This window comes from Oncorhynchus kisutch, linkage group LG2 (genome assembly GCF_002021735.2).
Source record: "Oncorhynchus kisutch isolate 150728-3 linkage group LG2, Okis_V2, whole genome shotgun sequence".
Lineage (NCBI taxonomy): Eukaryota > Metazoa > Chordata > Actinopteri > Salmoniformes > Salmonidae > Oncorhynchus > Oncorhynchus kisutch.
Window position 1 is genome coordinate 55,919,525 of NC_034175.2, and position 14,165 is coordinate 55,933,689.

The window sequence follows — 14,165 nt, forward strand, 5'->3', positions numbered from 1 at the left end:
GTTGGGCTTTGAGTTTGCAAGAATGGCATTTCACTGTACTTGTGCATGTGACATAAAAACTTGAAAGAAAGCATGGTCCAAAGAGCCAGGGTTAAGGGTAAGGGTTCAGAGGTTAGGGGTCATAGGTCAGGGCCCAGAGACAGTCCACTCACCCCTCAGGCTGCTGCAGGGCGTTCCTCATGCTTTTGATCTGCTGGAAATGGCAGGACATGTCTGTACTCATCACCATCTCAATCACCAGGGTCCGCAGCTCTCTGACAAACACAGACACAGACAGGTTAGAGAGATGGCAGGACGTCTGTACTCATCACCATCTCAATCACCAGGGTCTGTAGCTCTCTGACAAACACAGACACAGACAGGTTAGAGAGATGGCAGGATGTCTGTACTCATCACCATCTCAATCACCAGGGTCTGTAGCTCTCTGACAAACACAGACACAGACAGGTTAGAGAGATGGCAGGACGTCTGTACTCATCACCATCTCAATCACCAGGGTCTGTAGCTCTCTGACAAACACAGACAGGTTAGAGAGATGGCAGGATGTCTTTACTCATCACCATCTCAATCACCAGGGTCCACACCTCTCTGATTCCACTTTCCACTTCCACCTCTCTGTTTCCACTTAGCCTCCACTCCAGCTGGTCTTGGATTCTCCAGGACAAGAACACAGTGTGATGTCTAGCACCACTTCCACTTCCAACAACATCAAGCATAGCATTTCTTTACAGTACCTAATGATGGATGTGAGCCTGTGGGACTTTCCATAATCACTGATAGACTGAATGTGAAATAGTTTATATAATAGTCTTGTGTTGACATTCAATTGTATTAGTCACATACGCCGAAAACAACAGGTGTAGACCTTAGTGAATGTTTACTTACAAGCCCTTAACCAACAACACAGTTTAAAAAATATGAATAAGAATAAGAAAAGGAACAAGAAATTAAAGAGCAGCAGTAAAATAACAATAGCGAGACTATATACAGGGGGTACCGGTACAGAGTCAATGTGCGGGGGCAGCGGTTAGTCGAGATAATTGAGGTAATATATACATGTAGGTTATTAAAGTGACTATGCATAGATAATAACAGAGAGTAGCAGCTGCGTGAAAGACTGGGGGGGGGGGGGGCAATGCAAATAGTCTGGGTAGCCACTTGATTAGATGTTCAGGAGTCTTATGGCTTGGGGGTAAACACTGTTTAGAAGCCTCTTGGACCTAGACTTGGCACTCCGGTACCGCTTGCCGTGCGGTAGCAGAGAGAATAGTGTCTGACCATTTTTAGGGCCTTCCTCTGACACTGCCTAGTATAGAGGCCCTGGATGGCAGGAAGCTTGGTCCCGGTGATGTACTGGGCCGTACGTAGTGCCTTGCAGTCTTGGAGGCCGAGCAGTTGCCATACCAGTGCCTTGCAGTCTTGGAGGCCGAGCAGTTGCCATACCAGGCAGAGATGCAACCATGCTCTCGATGGTGCAGCTTTTCAGTTTCCTGAGGGGGGAATAGGTTTTGTTGTTCCCTCTTCACGACTGTCTTGGTGTGCTTGGACCGTGTTAGTTTGTTGGTGATGTGGACACCAAGGAGCTGGAAGCTCTCAACCTGCTCCACTGCAGCACCATCGATGAGAATGGGGCGTGCTCGGTCCTCTTTGTCCTGCAGTCCACAATCTCCTTTGTCTTGATCACGTTGAGGGAGAGGTTGTTGTCGTGGCACCACACGGTCAGGTCTCTGATCTCCTCCCTATAGGCTGTCTCGTTGTTGTCGGTAATCAGGCCCAGCACTGTTGCGTCATCGGCAAACGTAATGATGGTGTTGGAGTCGTGCCTGGCCGTGCAGTCATAAGTGAACAGGGAGTACACGAGGGGACTGAACACGCACCCCTGAGGGGCCCCTGTGGGGAGGATCAGCGTGGTGGCTGTGTTGCTACCTACACTTACCAACTGGGGATGGCCCATAAGGAAGTCCAGGATCAAGTTGCAGAGGGAGGTGTTTAGTCCCAGGGTTCTTAGCTTATTGATGAGCTTTGAGGGCACTATGGTGTTGAACGCTGGGCTGTAGTCAATGAATAACATTCCCACATAGGTGTTCCTTTTGTCCAGGTGGGAAAGGGCAGTGTGGAGTGCAATAGAGACGGCATCATCTGTGGGGCTGTTAGAGCGGTATGCAAATTGGAGTGGGGCTAGTATTTCTGGGATAATGGTGTGGATGTGAGGCATCACCAGCCTTTCAAAGCACGTCATGGCTACAAACGCGAGTGCTACGGGTTGGTATTCATTTAGGCATGGTGGTCTGCTTAAAACATGTTGGTATTACAGACTCAGACAGGGAGAGGTTGAAAATGTCAATGAAGACACTTGCCAGTTGGTCAGCACATGCTTGCAGTACAAGTCCTGGTAATCCGTCTGGCCCTGCGGCCGTGAGAATGTTGACCTGTTTAAAGGTCTTACTCACATCGGCTGCGGAGAGAGTGATCACACAGTCGTCAGGAACAGCTGGTGCTCTCATCCATGTTTCCGTGTTATTTGCTTCGAAGCGAGCCTAGAAGTAGTTTATCTCATCTGGTAGACTCGTGTCACTGGGCAGCTCTCGGCTGTACTTCCCTTTGTAGTCTGAAATGGTTTGCAAGCCCTGACACATCCGACGAGCGTCGGAGCCGGTGTAGTATAACTTCCGGCGCCGACAGAGATGGCCGCCTCGCTTCGCGTTCCTAGGAAACTATGCAGTTTTTTGTTTTTTTACGTGTTATTTCTTACATTAGTACCCCAGGTCATCTTAGGTTTCATTACATACAGTCGAGAAGAACTACTGAATATAAGATCAGCGTCAACTCACCATCAGTACGACCAAGAATATGTTTTTCGCGACGCGGATCCTGTGTTCTGCCTTACAAACAGTACAACGGAGCGGATCCTATGCAGCGACCCAAAAAAACGACTCCGAAAGAGAGGGAAACGAGGCGGTCTTCTGGTCAGACTCCGGAGACGGGCACACCGTGCACCACTCCCTAGCATTCTTCTTGCCAATGTCCAGTCTCTTGACAACAAGGTTGATGAAATCCGAGCAAGGGTAGCATTCCAGAGGGACATCAGAGACTGTAACGTTCTTTGCTTCACGGAAACGTGGCTCACCGGAGAGACGCTATCCGAAGTGGTGCAGCCAACGGGTTTCTCCACGCATCGCGCGGACAGAAACAAACATCTCTCTGGTAAGAAGAGGGGTGGGGGCGTATGCCTTATGGCCAACGTGACATGGTGTGATGAAAGAAACATACAGGAACTCAAATCCTTCTGTTCACCTGATTTAGAATTCCTCACAATCAAATGTAGACCGCATTATCTACCAAGAGAATTCTCTTCGATTATAATCACAGCCGTATATATCCCCCCCCAAGCAGACACATCGATGGCTCTGAACTAACTTTATTTAACTCTCTGCAAACTGGAAACGATTTATCCGGAGGCTGCATTCATTGTAGCTGGGGATTTTAACAAGGCTAATCTGAAAACAAGACTCCCTAAATTTTATCAGCATATCGATTGCGCAACCAGGGGTGGAAAGACCTTGGATCATTGTTACTCTAACTTCCGCGACGCATATAAGGCCCTGCCCCGCCCCCCTTTCGGAAAAGCTGACCACGACTCCATTTTGTTGATCCCTGCCTACAGACAGAAACTAAAACGAGGCTCCCACGCTGAGGTCTGTCCAACGCTGGTCCGACCAAGCTGACTCCACACTCCAAGACTGCTTCCATCACGTGGACTGGGAGATGTTTCGTATTGCGTCAGATAACAACATTGACGAATATGCTGATTCGGTGTGTGAGTTCATTAGAACGTGCGTTGAAGATGTCGTTCCCATAGCAACGATTAAAACATTCCCTAACCAGAAACCGTGGATTGATGGCAGCATTCGTATGAAACTGAAAGAGCGAACCACTGCTTTTAATCAGGGCAAGGTGTCTGGTAACATGACCGAATACAAACAGTGCAGCTATTCCCTCCGCAAGGCTATCAAACAAGCTAAGCGCCAGTACAGAGACAAAGTAGAATCTCAATTCAACGGCTCAGACACAAGAGGCATGTGGCAGGGTCTACAGTCAATCACGGACTACAGGAAGAAATCCAGCCCAGTCACGGACCAGGATGTCTTGCTCCCAGGCAGACTAAATAACTTTTTTGCCCGCTTTGAGGACAATACTGTGCCACTGACACGGCCTGCAACGAAAACATGCGGTCTCTCCTTCACTGCAGCCGAGGTGAGTAAGACATTTAAACGTGTTAACCCTCGCAAGGCTGCAGGCCCAGACGGCATCCCCAGCCGCGCCCTCAGAGCATGCGCAGACCAGCTGGCCGGTGTGTTTACGGACATATTCAATCAATCCCTATACCAGTCTGCTGTTCCCACATGCTTCAAGAGGGCCACCATTGTTCCTGTTCCCAAGAAAGCTAAGGTAACTGAGCTCACATCCGTCATCATGAAGTGCTTTGAGAGACTAGTCAAGGACCATATCACCTCCACCCTACCTGACACCCTAGACCCACTCCAATTTGCTTACCGCCCAAATAGGTCCACAGACGATGCAATCTCAACCACACTGCACACTGCCCTAACCCATCTGGACAAGAGGAATACCTATGTGAGAATGCTGTTCATCGACTACAGCTCGGCATTCAACACCATAGTACCCTCCAAGCTCGTCATCAAGCTCGAGACCCTGGGTCTCGACCCCGCCCTGTGCAACTGGGTACTGGACTTCCTGACGGGCCGCCCCCAGGTGGTGAGGGTAGGCAACAACATCTCCTCCCCGCTGATCCTCAACACTGGGGCCCCACAAGGGTGCGTTCTGAGCCCCCTCCTGTACTCCCTGTTTACCCACGACTGCGTGGCCACGCACGCCTCCAACTCAATCATCAAGTTTGCGGACGACACAACAGTGGTAGGCTTGATTACCAACAACGACGAGACGGCCTACAGGGAGGAGGTGAGGGCCCTCGGAGTGTGGTGTCAGGAAAATAACCTCACACTCAACGTCAACAAAACTAAGGAGATGATTGTGGACTTCAGGAAACAGCAGAGGGAACACCCCCCTATCCACATCGATGGAACAGTAGTGGAGAGGGTAGCAAGTTTTAAGTTCCTTGGCATACACATCACAGACAAACTGAATTGGTCCACTCACACAGACAGCATCGTGAAGAAGGCGCAGCAGCGCCTCTTCAACCTCAGGAGGCTGAAGAAATTCGGCTTGTCACCAAAAGCACTCACAAACTTCTACAGATGCACAATCGAGAGCATCCTGGCGGGCTGTATCACCGCCTGGTATGGCAACTGCACCGCCCTCAACCGTAAGGCTCTCCAGAGGGTAGTGAGGTCTGCACAACGCATCACCGGGGGAAAACTACCTGCCCTCCAGGACACCTACACCACCCGATGCTACAGGAAGGCCATAAAGATCATCAAGGACAACAACCACCACGAGCCACTGCCTGTTCACCCCGCTGTCATCCAGAAGGCGAGGTCAGTACAGGTGCATCAAAGCTGGGACCGAGAGACTGAAAAACAGCTTCTATCTCAAGGCCATCAGACTGTTAAACAGCCACCACTAACATTGAGTGGCTGCTGCCAACACACTGTCAATGACACTGACTCAACTCCAGCCACTTTAATAATGGGAATTGATGGGAAATGATGTAAATATATCACTAGCCACTTTAAACAATGCTACCTTATATAATGTTACTTACCCTACATTATTCATCTCATATGCATACGTATATACTGTACTCTATATCATCGACTGCATCCTTATGTAATACATGTATCACTAGCCACTTTAACTATGCCACTTTGTTTACATACTCATCTCATATGTTATACTGTACTCAATATCATCTACTGTATCTTGCCTATGCTGCTCTGTACCATCACTCATTCATATATCCTTATGTACATATTCTTTATCCCCTTACACTGTGTATAAGACAGTAGTTTTTTTGGAATTGTTAGTTAGATTACTTGTTCGTTATTACTGCATTGTCGGAACTAGAAGCACAAGCATTTCGCTACACTCGCATTAACATCTGCTAACCATGTGTATGTGACAAATAAAATTTGGTTTGATTTGATTTTTTATTTTTTATTTTTTTTATTTCACCTTTATTTAACCAGGTAGGCTAGTTGAGAACAAGTTCTCATTTGCAACTGCGACCTGGCCAAGATAAAGCATAGCAGTGTGAGCAGACAACAAAGAGTTACACATGGAGTAAACAATTAACAAGTCAATAACACAGTAGAAACCAAGGTTGCCAGGTCGCAAATCAAATTTGATTTGATTTGAGTATGATTCAATCTTAGTCCTGTTTTGACGCTTTGCCTGTTATATTGTTCCTCCGGAGTGCATAGCGGGATTCCTTATAAGCTTCCGTGTTAGAGTCCCACTCCTTGAAAGCGGCAGCTCTAGCCTTTAACTCTGTGCGGATGTTGCCTGTAATCCTGCTTCTCGTTGGGGTATGTACAGTGGGGAGAACAAGTATTTGATACACTGCCGATTTTGCACATTTTCCTACTTACAAAGCATGTAGAGGTCTGTAATTTTTATCATAGGTACACTTCAACTGTGAGAGATGGAATCTAAAACAAAAATCCAGAAAATCACATTGTATGATTTTTAAGTAATTCATTTGCATATTATTGCATGACATAAGTATTTGATCATCTTCCAACCAGTAAGAATTCCGGCTCTCACAGACCTGTTAGTTTTTCTCCACTCCTTACCTGTATTAACTGCACCTGTTTGAACTCGTTACCTGTATAAAAAACACCTGTCCACACACTCAATCAAACAGACTCCAACCTCTCCACAATGGCCAAGACCAGGGAGCTGTGTAAGGACATCAGGGATAAAATTGTAGTCCTGCACAAGGCTGGGATGGGCTACAGGACAATAAGCAAGCAGCTTGGTGAGAATGCAACAACTGTTGGCGCAATTATTAGAAAATGGAAGAAGTTCAAGATGACGGTCAATCACCCTCGGTCTGGGGCTCCATGCAAGATCTCACCTCGTGGGGCATCAACGATCATGAGGAAGGTGAGGGATCAGCTCAGAACTACACGGCAGGACCTGATCAATGACCTGGAGAGAGCTGGGACCACGGTCTCAAAGAAAACCATTAGTAACACACTACGCCGTCATAGATTAAAATCCTGCAGTGCACGCAAGGTCCCCCTGCTCAAGCCAGCGCATGTCCAGGCCCGTCTGAAGTTTGCCAATGACCATCTGGATGATCCATAGGAGGAATGGGAGAAGGTCATGTGGTCTGATGAGACAAAAATAGAGCTTTTTGGTCTAAACTCCACTCGCCGTGTTTGGAGGAAGAAGAAGGATGAGTACAACCCCAAGAACACCATCCCAACTGTAAAGCACGGAGGTGGAAACATCATACTTCGGGGATGTTTTTCTGCAAAGGGGACAGGACGACTGCACCGTATTGAGGGAATGATGGATGGGGCCATGTATCGCAAGATCTTGGCCAACAACCTCCTTCCCTCAGTAAGAGCATTGAAGATGGGTCTTGGCTTGGTCTTCCAGCTTGACAAAGACCTGCAACACACAGCCAGGGCAACTAAATAGTGGCTCTGTAAGAAGCATCTCAAGGTCCTGGAGTGGCCTAGCCAGTCTCCAGAACTGAACCCAATAGAAAATCTTTGGAGGGAGCTGAAAGTCTGTATTGCCCAGTGACAGCCCCGAAACCTGAAGGATCTGGAGAAGGTCTGTATGGAGGAGTGGGCCAAAATCCCTGCTGCAGTGTGTGCAAACCTGGTCAAGAACTACAGGAAACGTATGATCTCTATAATTGCAAACAAAGGATTCTGTACCAAATATTAAGTTCTGCTTTTCTGATGTATCACATACTTATGTCATGCAATAAAAGGCTAATTAATGACTTAAAAATCATACAATGTGAGTTTCTGGATTGTTGTTTTAGATTCCGTCTCTCACAGTTGAAGTGTACCTATGATACAAATTACAGACCTCTACATGCTTTGTAAGTAGGAACACCTGCAAAATCGGCAGTGTATCAAATACTTGTTCTCCCCACTGTACGTACGGTCACTGTGGGGACGACGTCATCGATGCACTTATTGATGAAGCCAATGACTGATGTGGTGTACTCCCCAATGCCATCGGAAGAGTCCCGGAACATATTCCAGTCTGTGCTAGCAAAATAGACCTGTAGCTTAGCATCTGCTACATCTGCTACATCTGACCACATTTTTATTGACAGAGTCACTGGTGCTTCCTGCTTAAATTTTTGCTTGTAAGCAGGAATCAGGAGAATATAATTATGGCCAGATTTGCCAAATGCAGGGCTAGGGAGAGCTTTGTAAATGTCTCCGTGTGTGGAGTACAGGTGGTCTAGAGTTTTTTTTCTGCTCTGGTTGGACATTTAAATGCTGATAGAAATTTGGTAAAACGGATTTAACTTTCCCTGCATTAAAGTCCGCCGCCTCGATGAGCGTTTTTCTGTTTGCTTATGATGGAATACAGCTCATTGAGTGCGGTCTTAGTGCAAGCATCGGTCTGTGGTGGTATGTAGACAGCTACGGAAATTACAGATAAACTCTCTAGGTAGATAGTGTGGTCTACAGATTATCATGAAATACTCTACCTCAGGTGAGCAAAACCTCAAGACTTCCTTAGATATCGTGCACCAGCTGTTGTTTACAAATATACTTAGTCCGCCCCCCCCTCCCCCCTTGTCTTACCAGACATAGCTGTTCTATCCTGCCGATACAGAGTATGTTGATAATGATGTCATTCAGCCACGACTCCGTGAAGCATAAGATATTACAGTTCTTAATGTCCCGTTGGTAGTTTAATCTTCCGCGTAGGTCATCGATTTTGTTTTCCAATGATTGCATGTTAGCTAGTAGGACGGAAGGGGGTGGGGGTTTATTCGATCGCCTACGAATTCTCAAAAGGCAGCCCGACCTCCGTCCTCTTTTTCTCCATCTTCTCGTCACGCAAATGACAGGGATTTAGGACTGACATGCCATACCACACCACATTCGCATCCAAACCTAAAGTAAAGGCTAAGTATCTAGGTTATGTTATAGTATGTTCATCTCTTCATCAAATGTATATCATAAAGCACTTTTGACCTTCTTAACTCACCGCCAGTCATCTTTTGACAGGTTGACCAGTATGTTCATCTCATCCTCTTGCATAAGTCTGTACGCAGCACTGACATGGTGGTTCTCCAGGACTGACCGGTCGTTGTACAGGATGGCCACCTCTGACCTGGAGAGAGGAAGAGAAGGGGAAAGAGAAGGTGTGGATCACCGTGTGATTAGTCATTGTGCTGCATGGCGGTTCCCAGGCAAGATTACTTTACCAGGTAGCCAACCTGTATGGCAACAGTAACTAGCAGGCAAAACTGGTTAATTTCAACCAGTTTAGAAATTACTACAGTGATTATGATACGATAGCGATGGTGGATATTTGAGATGGGGTGGCAGGTAGCCTAGCGAAAGGTTGCTTGTTTAAATCCCCGAGCCGACAAGGTGCAAATTCTGTTGATGTGCCCTTGAGCAAGGCACTTTACCCTAATTGCTCCTGTAGGTCACTCTGGATGACTAAAATGTAAATGTGATGGTAGCGAAATGAGAATTCCAGATTTTCCTAATGCAGAACAGGGCCACATCAGAAAGTAGTAGACAAATAATATTTTATTTATTTTTGTAAATTGTATTATAAGTAAAATCAGAAAAACTAAATGACAGTTACTAGTACATTACTCCAGTGCTAGGGTGGTTTGTAGTACTTTACTCCAGTGCTAGGGCGGTTTGTAGTACTTTACTCCAGTGCTAGGGCGGTTTGTAGTACTTTACTCCAGTGCTAGGGTGGTTTGTAGTACTTTACTCCAGTGCTAGGGCGGTTTGTAGTACTTTATTCCAGTGCTAGGACAGTTAGTAGTACTTTATTCCAGTGCTAGGACAGTTAGTCGTACTTTATTCCAGTGCTAGGACAGTTAGTAGTACTTTACTCCAGTGCTAGGACAGTTTGGAGATTGAAAATAATCAGAGAGGGAAAGTTTACGAAATACCTTCATTGTCCATTTCACAACAACCCCTCATTTCTAAAATACGAGTAGCCTTTCTGATCAATTTTTATTAGACTAGAGAGTCGTGCAGAGGTAATGAAGGGTTTAAACTAAAGGACTCCTCTCTCTCTCTCTCTCTGCTATCCCTTATCACTGAGGTCAGTGCTGCAATTTTGAGTATTCTCATTGTTGCACTTCATTTTAATGGGTTCTTTAAATGGGTGCCTTCACTTAAATGGGCTCTTTATATGGACATGTTCCCTTAAGGCTCCATTGGCATTCATTAGTCAGGGTCAGACTGACTGCACTGTCTGTCTGTCTGTCTAGGAGGCAAAAGCTGTACAATACAAGGAAATCTTCAGTTTAACATTAGTATTGGTAGTATGGAATGAATGAAAATAGAAATAAATAATATGTCCATTAGGTACAGTAGCTAAGTGTTCAGGAATTCAGGAATAAAAATGCCTACTGAAAGAAGCAGAAGTTTGCACCGTTCGTAGGAAACTTCAGGAAGAATACTGACACACACCTGGTCTGAATGTGAAAGTTGTTGGTTGTCCCAGTGTGTTCAAAGTCATGGATAGCTGCAGCAAACACCATGGCTAGGATGTCCAGTTCAGTGAGCCAGTGCTAGAGAGACAGAGAGTAAATGTAACAAGAAACACAATCAGAATCCTCTGTCCTTTGATCTGTCTATTATGCTGGGGTGGGGGGGTGGGGATTCATTGCATCCCTATTGTACCAACCTGCATGTGCATGTGAGACTCACCATGATGCCAGTGTGGAGCATCAGATAGTGTGCTGTCTGTGTGACGTCAGCAGCGTGGATCAGGTTATGGTAGGGGTTTCTGTGTTTGCTGTAGCCTAACTCTAGAGCCTCTACAAAGGATACCAGAGATGACACTGGTATCTGGGGAAAAACAGAGAGGTTAGGACATCAGAGATGACAGTGGTATCTCAAATCAAATCGTATTAGTCACATGCGCCGAATACAACCTTACAGTGAAATGCTTACTTACGATCCCCTAACCAGCAATGCAGTTTAAAAAAATACTTATAAGTATAAGAAATAAAGGTAACAATTAATTAAAGAGCAGCAGTAAAATAACAATAGTGAGACTATATACGGGGGGTACTGGTACAGAGACAATGTGCGGGGGCACAGGTTATTTGAGGTAATATGTACATGTAGGTAGAGTTCTTAAAGTGACTATGCATAGATGATAACAGCAGAGAGTAGCAGCAGTGTAAAAGAGGGGGGGGGGGAATGCAAATAGTCTGGGTAGCCACTAGATTAGGTGTTCAGGAGTCTTATGGCTTGGGGGTAAACGCTGTTTAGAAGCCTCTTGGACCTAGACTTGGCACTCCGGTCTTATGGCTTGGGAGTAGAAGCTGTTTAGAAGCCTCTTGGACCTAGACTTGGCACTCCGGTCTTATGGCTTGGGAGTAGAAGCTGTTTAGAAGCCTCTTGGAACTAGACTTGGCACTCTTTTTTAAAATGTCACCTTTATTTAACCAGGTAGGCTAGTTGAGAACAAGTTCTCATTTACAACTGCGAGCTGGCCAAGATAAAGGAAAGCGGCAGGGTAGCCTAGTGGTTAGAGCGTTGGACTAGTAACCGGAAGGTTGAAAGTTCAAACCCCCGAGCTGACAAATCTGTCGTTCTGCCCCTGAACAGGCAGATAACCCACTGTTCCTAGGCCGTCATTGAAAATACAAATTTGTTCTTAACTGATCTTGCCTAGTTAAATAAAGGTAAAAAATATTTTTTTTAAAGCAGTGCGACACAAACAACACAGAGTTACACATGGAATAAACAAACATACCATCAATAATACAATAGAGAAAGTCTATATACAGTGTGTGCAAATGAGGTAGGATAAGGCAATAAATAGGCCATAAATAGGCAATAAATAGGCCATAGTGGTGAAATTATTACAATATGGCAAATTAAACACTGGGGTGATAGATGTGCAGAAGATGTGTGCAAAGTAGCGATATTGGGGTGCAAAGGAGCAAAATAAATCAAATAAATAACAATATGGTGATGAGGTAGTTGGATGGGCTATTTACAGATTGGCTATGTACAGGTACAGTGAGCTGCTGTGACTGATGGTGCTTAAAGCTAGTGAGGGAGATATGAGTCTCCAGCTTCAGTGGTTTTTGCAGTTCGTTCCAGTCATTTGCAGCAGAGAACTGGAAGAAAAGGCAGCCGAAGGAGGAATTGGCTTTGTGGGTGACCAGCGAAATATACCTGCTGGAGCGCGTTCTGCGGGTGGGTGCTGCTATGGTGACCAGTGAGCTGAGGTAAGGCGGGGCTTTACCTAGCAATGACTTATAGATGACCTGGAGCCAGTGGGTTTGGCGACGGATATGAAGCGAGGGCCAGCCAACGAGTGCTTGCCGTGCGGTAGCAGAGAGAACAGTCTGAACAGAGAACACTAGTGTGGCTGGAGTCTTTGACCATTTTTAGGGCCTTCCTCTGACACTGCCTGTTATATAGAGGTCCTAGATGGCAGGAAGCTTGGCCCCAGTGATGTACTGGGCCGTTCGCACTACCCTCTGTAGTGCCTTGCAGTTGGAGGCCGAGCAGTTGCCATAGCAGGAAGTGATGCAACCAGTCAGGGATGCTCTCGATGGTGCAGCTGTAGAACATTTTGAGGATCTGAGGACCCATGCCAAATCTTTTCAGTCTCCTGAGGGGGGAATAGGTTTTGTCATGCCCTCTTCACAACTGTCTTGGTGTGCTTGGACCGTGTTAGTTTGTTGGTGATGTGGACACCAAGGAACTTGAAGCTCTCAACCTGCCCCACTGCAGCCCATCGATGAGAATGGGGCGTGCTCGGTCCCCTTTTTCCTGTAGTTCACAATCATCTAATTTGTCTTGATCACCTTGAGAGGTTGTTGTCCTGGCACCACACGGCCAGGTCTCTGACCTCCTCCCTATAGGCTGTCTCGTCATTGTTGGTGATCAGGGCTACCACTGTTGTGTCATCAGCAATCTTAATGATAGTGTTGGAGTTGTGAACAGGGAGTACAGGAAGGGACTGAGCACACACCCCTGAGGGGCCCCTGTGTTGAGGATCAGTGTGGCGGATGTGTTGTTACCTACCCTTACCCCTTGGGGGCAGCCCATCATGAAGTCCAGGATCCATTTGCAGATGGTGTTGTTTAGTCCCAGGGTTCTTAGCTTATTGATGAGCTTTGAGGGCACTATGGTGTTGAACGCTGAGCTGTAGTCAATGAATAGCATTCTCACATAGGTGTTCCTTTTGTCCAAGTGGAAAAGGGCAGTGTAGAGTGCAATAGAGAATGCATCACCTGTGGATCTGTTGGGGCGGTGTGCAAATTGTGAAATGCTCTCACACACACAACATTATTTTCTCATTTTGAAGTGTAGGGAATTACATCCCCAGAGTTGACTTCATTAGAGAAAAGATAACTCCTGCGAGATATTACATCTGGCACATTGTTTATTGTCCAAATTGTCATGTGTGCCAGAGTTATCTTTTCTCCAATGAAGTTGGAGAGACCGAGAGACACGTGTGGGGGGCTTCATGTGTACTGTAGCTTATGTGTAAGCTTAACTCCTTTTGTTTAATCAGACTAAGAGCAGAGTAGGGCCCAGAACACCGCTCTTCCTAAATCAAAATATGAGCATCATGCGTCACACACGTTCACATTCACAATGAAAGAGCTGAGCTCCTCCGGATATTTGAGTATCCATTTAAAGCCTAGCTGTCACATTGATTCTAGGAACAGTATGGCTGTGAATGATAAAACCCACACGTGACAAGGCCAGGGCCTGACTGTTGAGCAATAGCATGGAAGAATAACAAGTGATTGGATTTATATAGCACTTGTCTACCAACTGAGGTACTCAAAGCGCTTTACATAGTAGTCGGAAACACCTCATCCACCACCAATGTGTGGCACCAACCATTGGTGATGCATGGCGACCATTTTTATGCCAGAACACTAATCACACATCAGCTAGAGTGTGATATATGCCAATTAGGAAGGAGGGGGATGATTAGGGGCCATGTTGGGAATTTAGCCATGA

At 46.1% G+C, this 14,165-nt stretch overlaps 1 protein-coding gene across 2 annotated transcripts in view; it reads right to left on the bottom strand.

Annotated features, from left to right (window-relative positions):
- The window catches only part of LOC109868555 (calcium/calmodulin-dependent 3',5'-cyclic nucleotide phosphodiesterase 1A), a 66,080-nt gene that overhangs the window by 4,658 nt on the left and 47,257 nt on the right, over positions 1-14,165 (bottom strand). For both annotated transcript variants that reach the window (XM_020458195.2, XM_031797876.1), the window contains 4 exons: positions 10,872-11,012; positions 10,632-10,732; positions 9,175-9,300; positions 153-254 (listed from right to left, as the gene is read on the bottom strand). In XM_020458195.2, the coding sequence (XP_020313784.2) occupies positions 153-254; positions 9,175-9,300; positions 10,632-10,732; positions 10,872-11,012 (470 nt within the window). The remainder of the gene's footprint in view (positions 1-152; positions 255-9,174; positions 9,301-10,631; positions 10,733-10,871; positions 11,013-14,165) is intronic.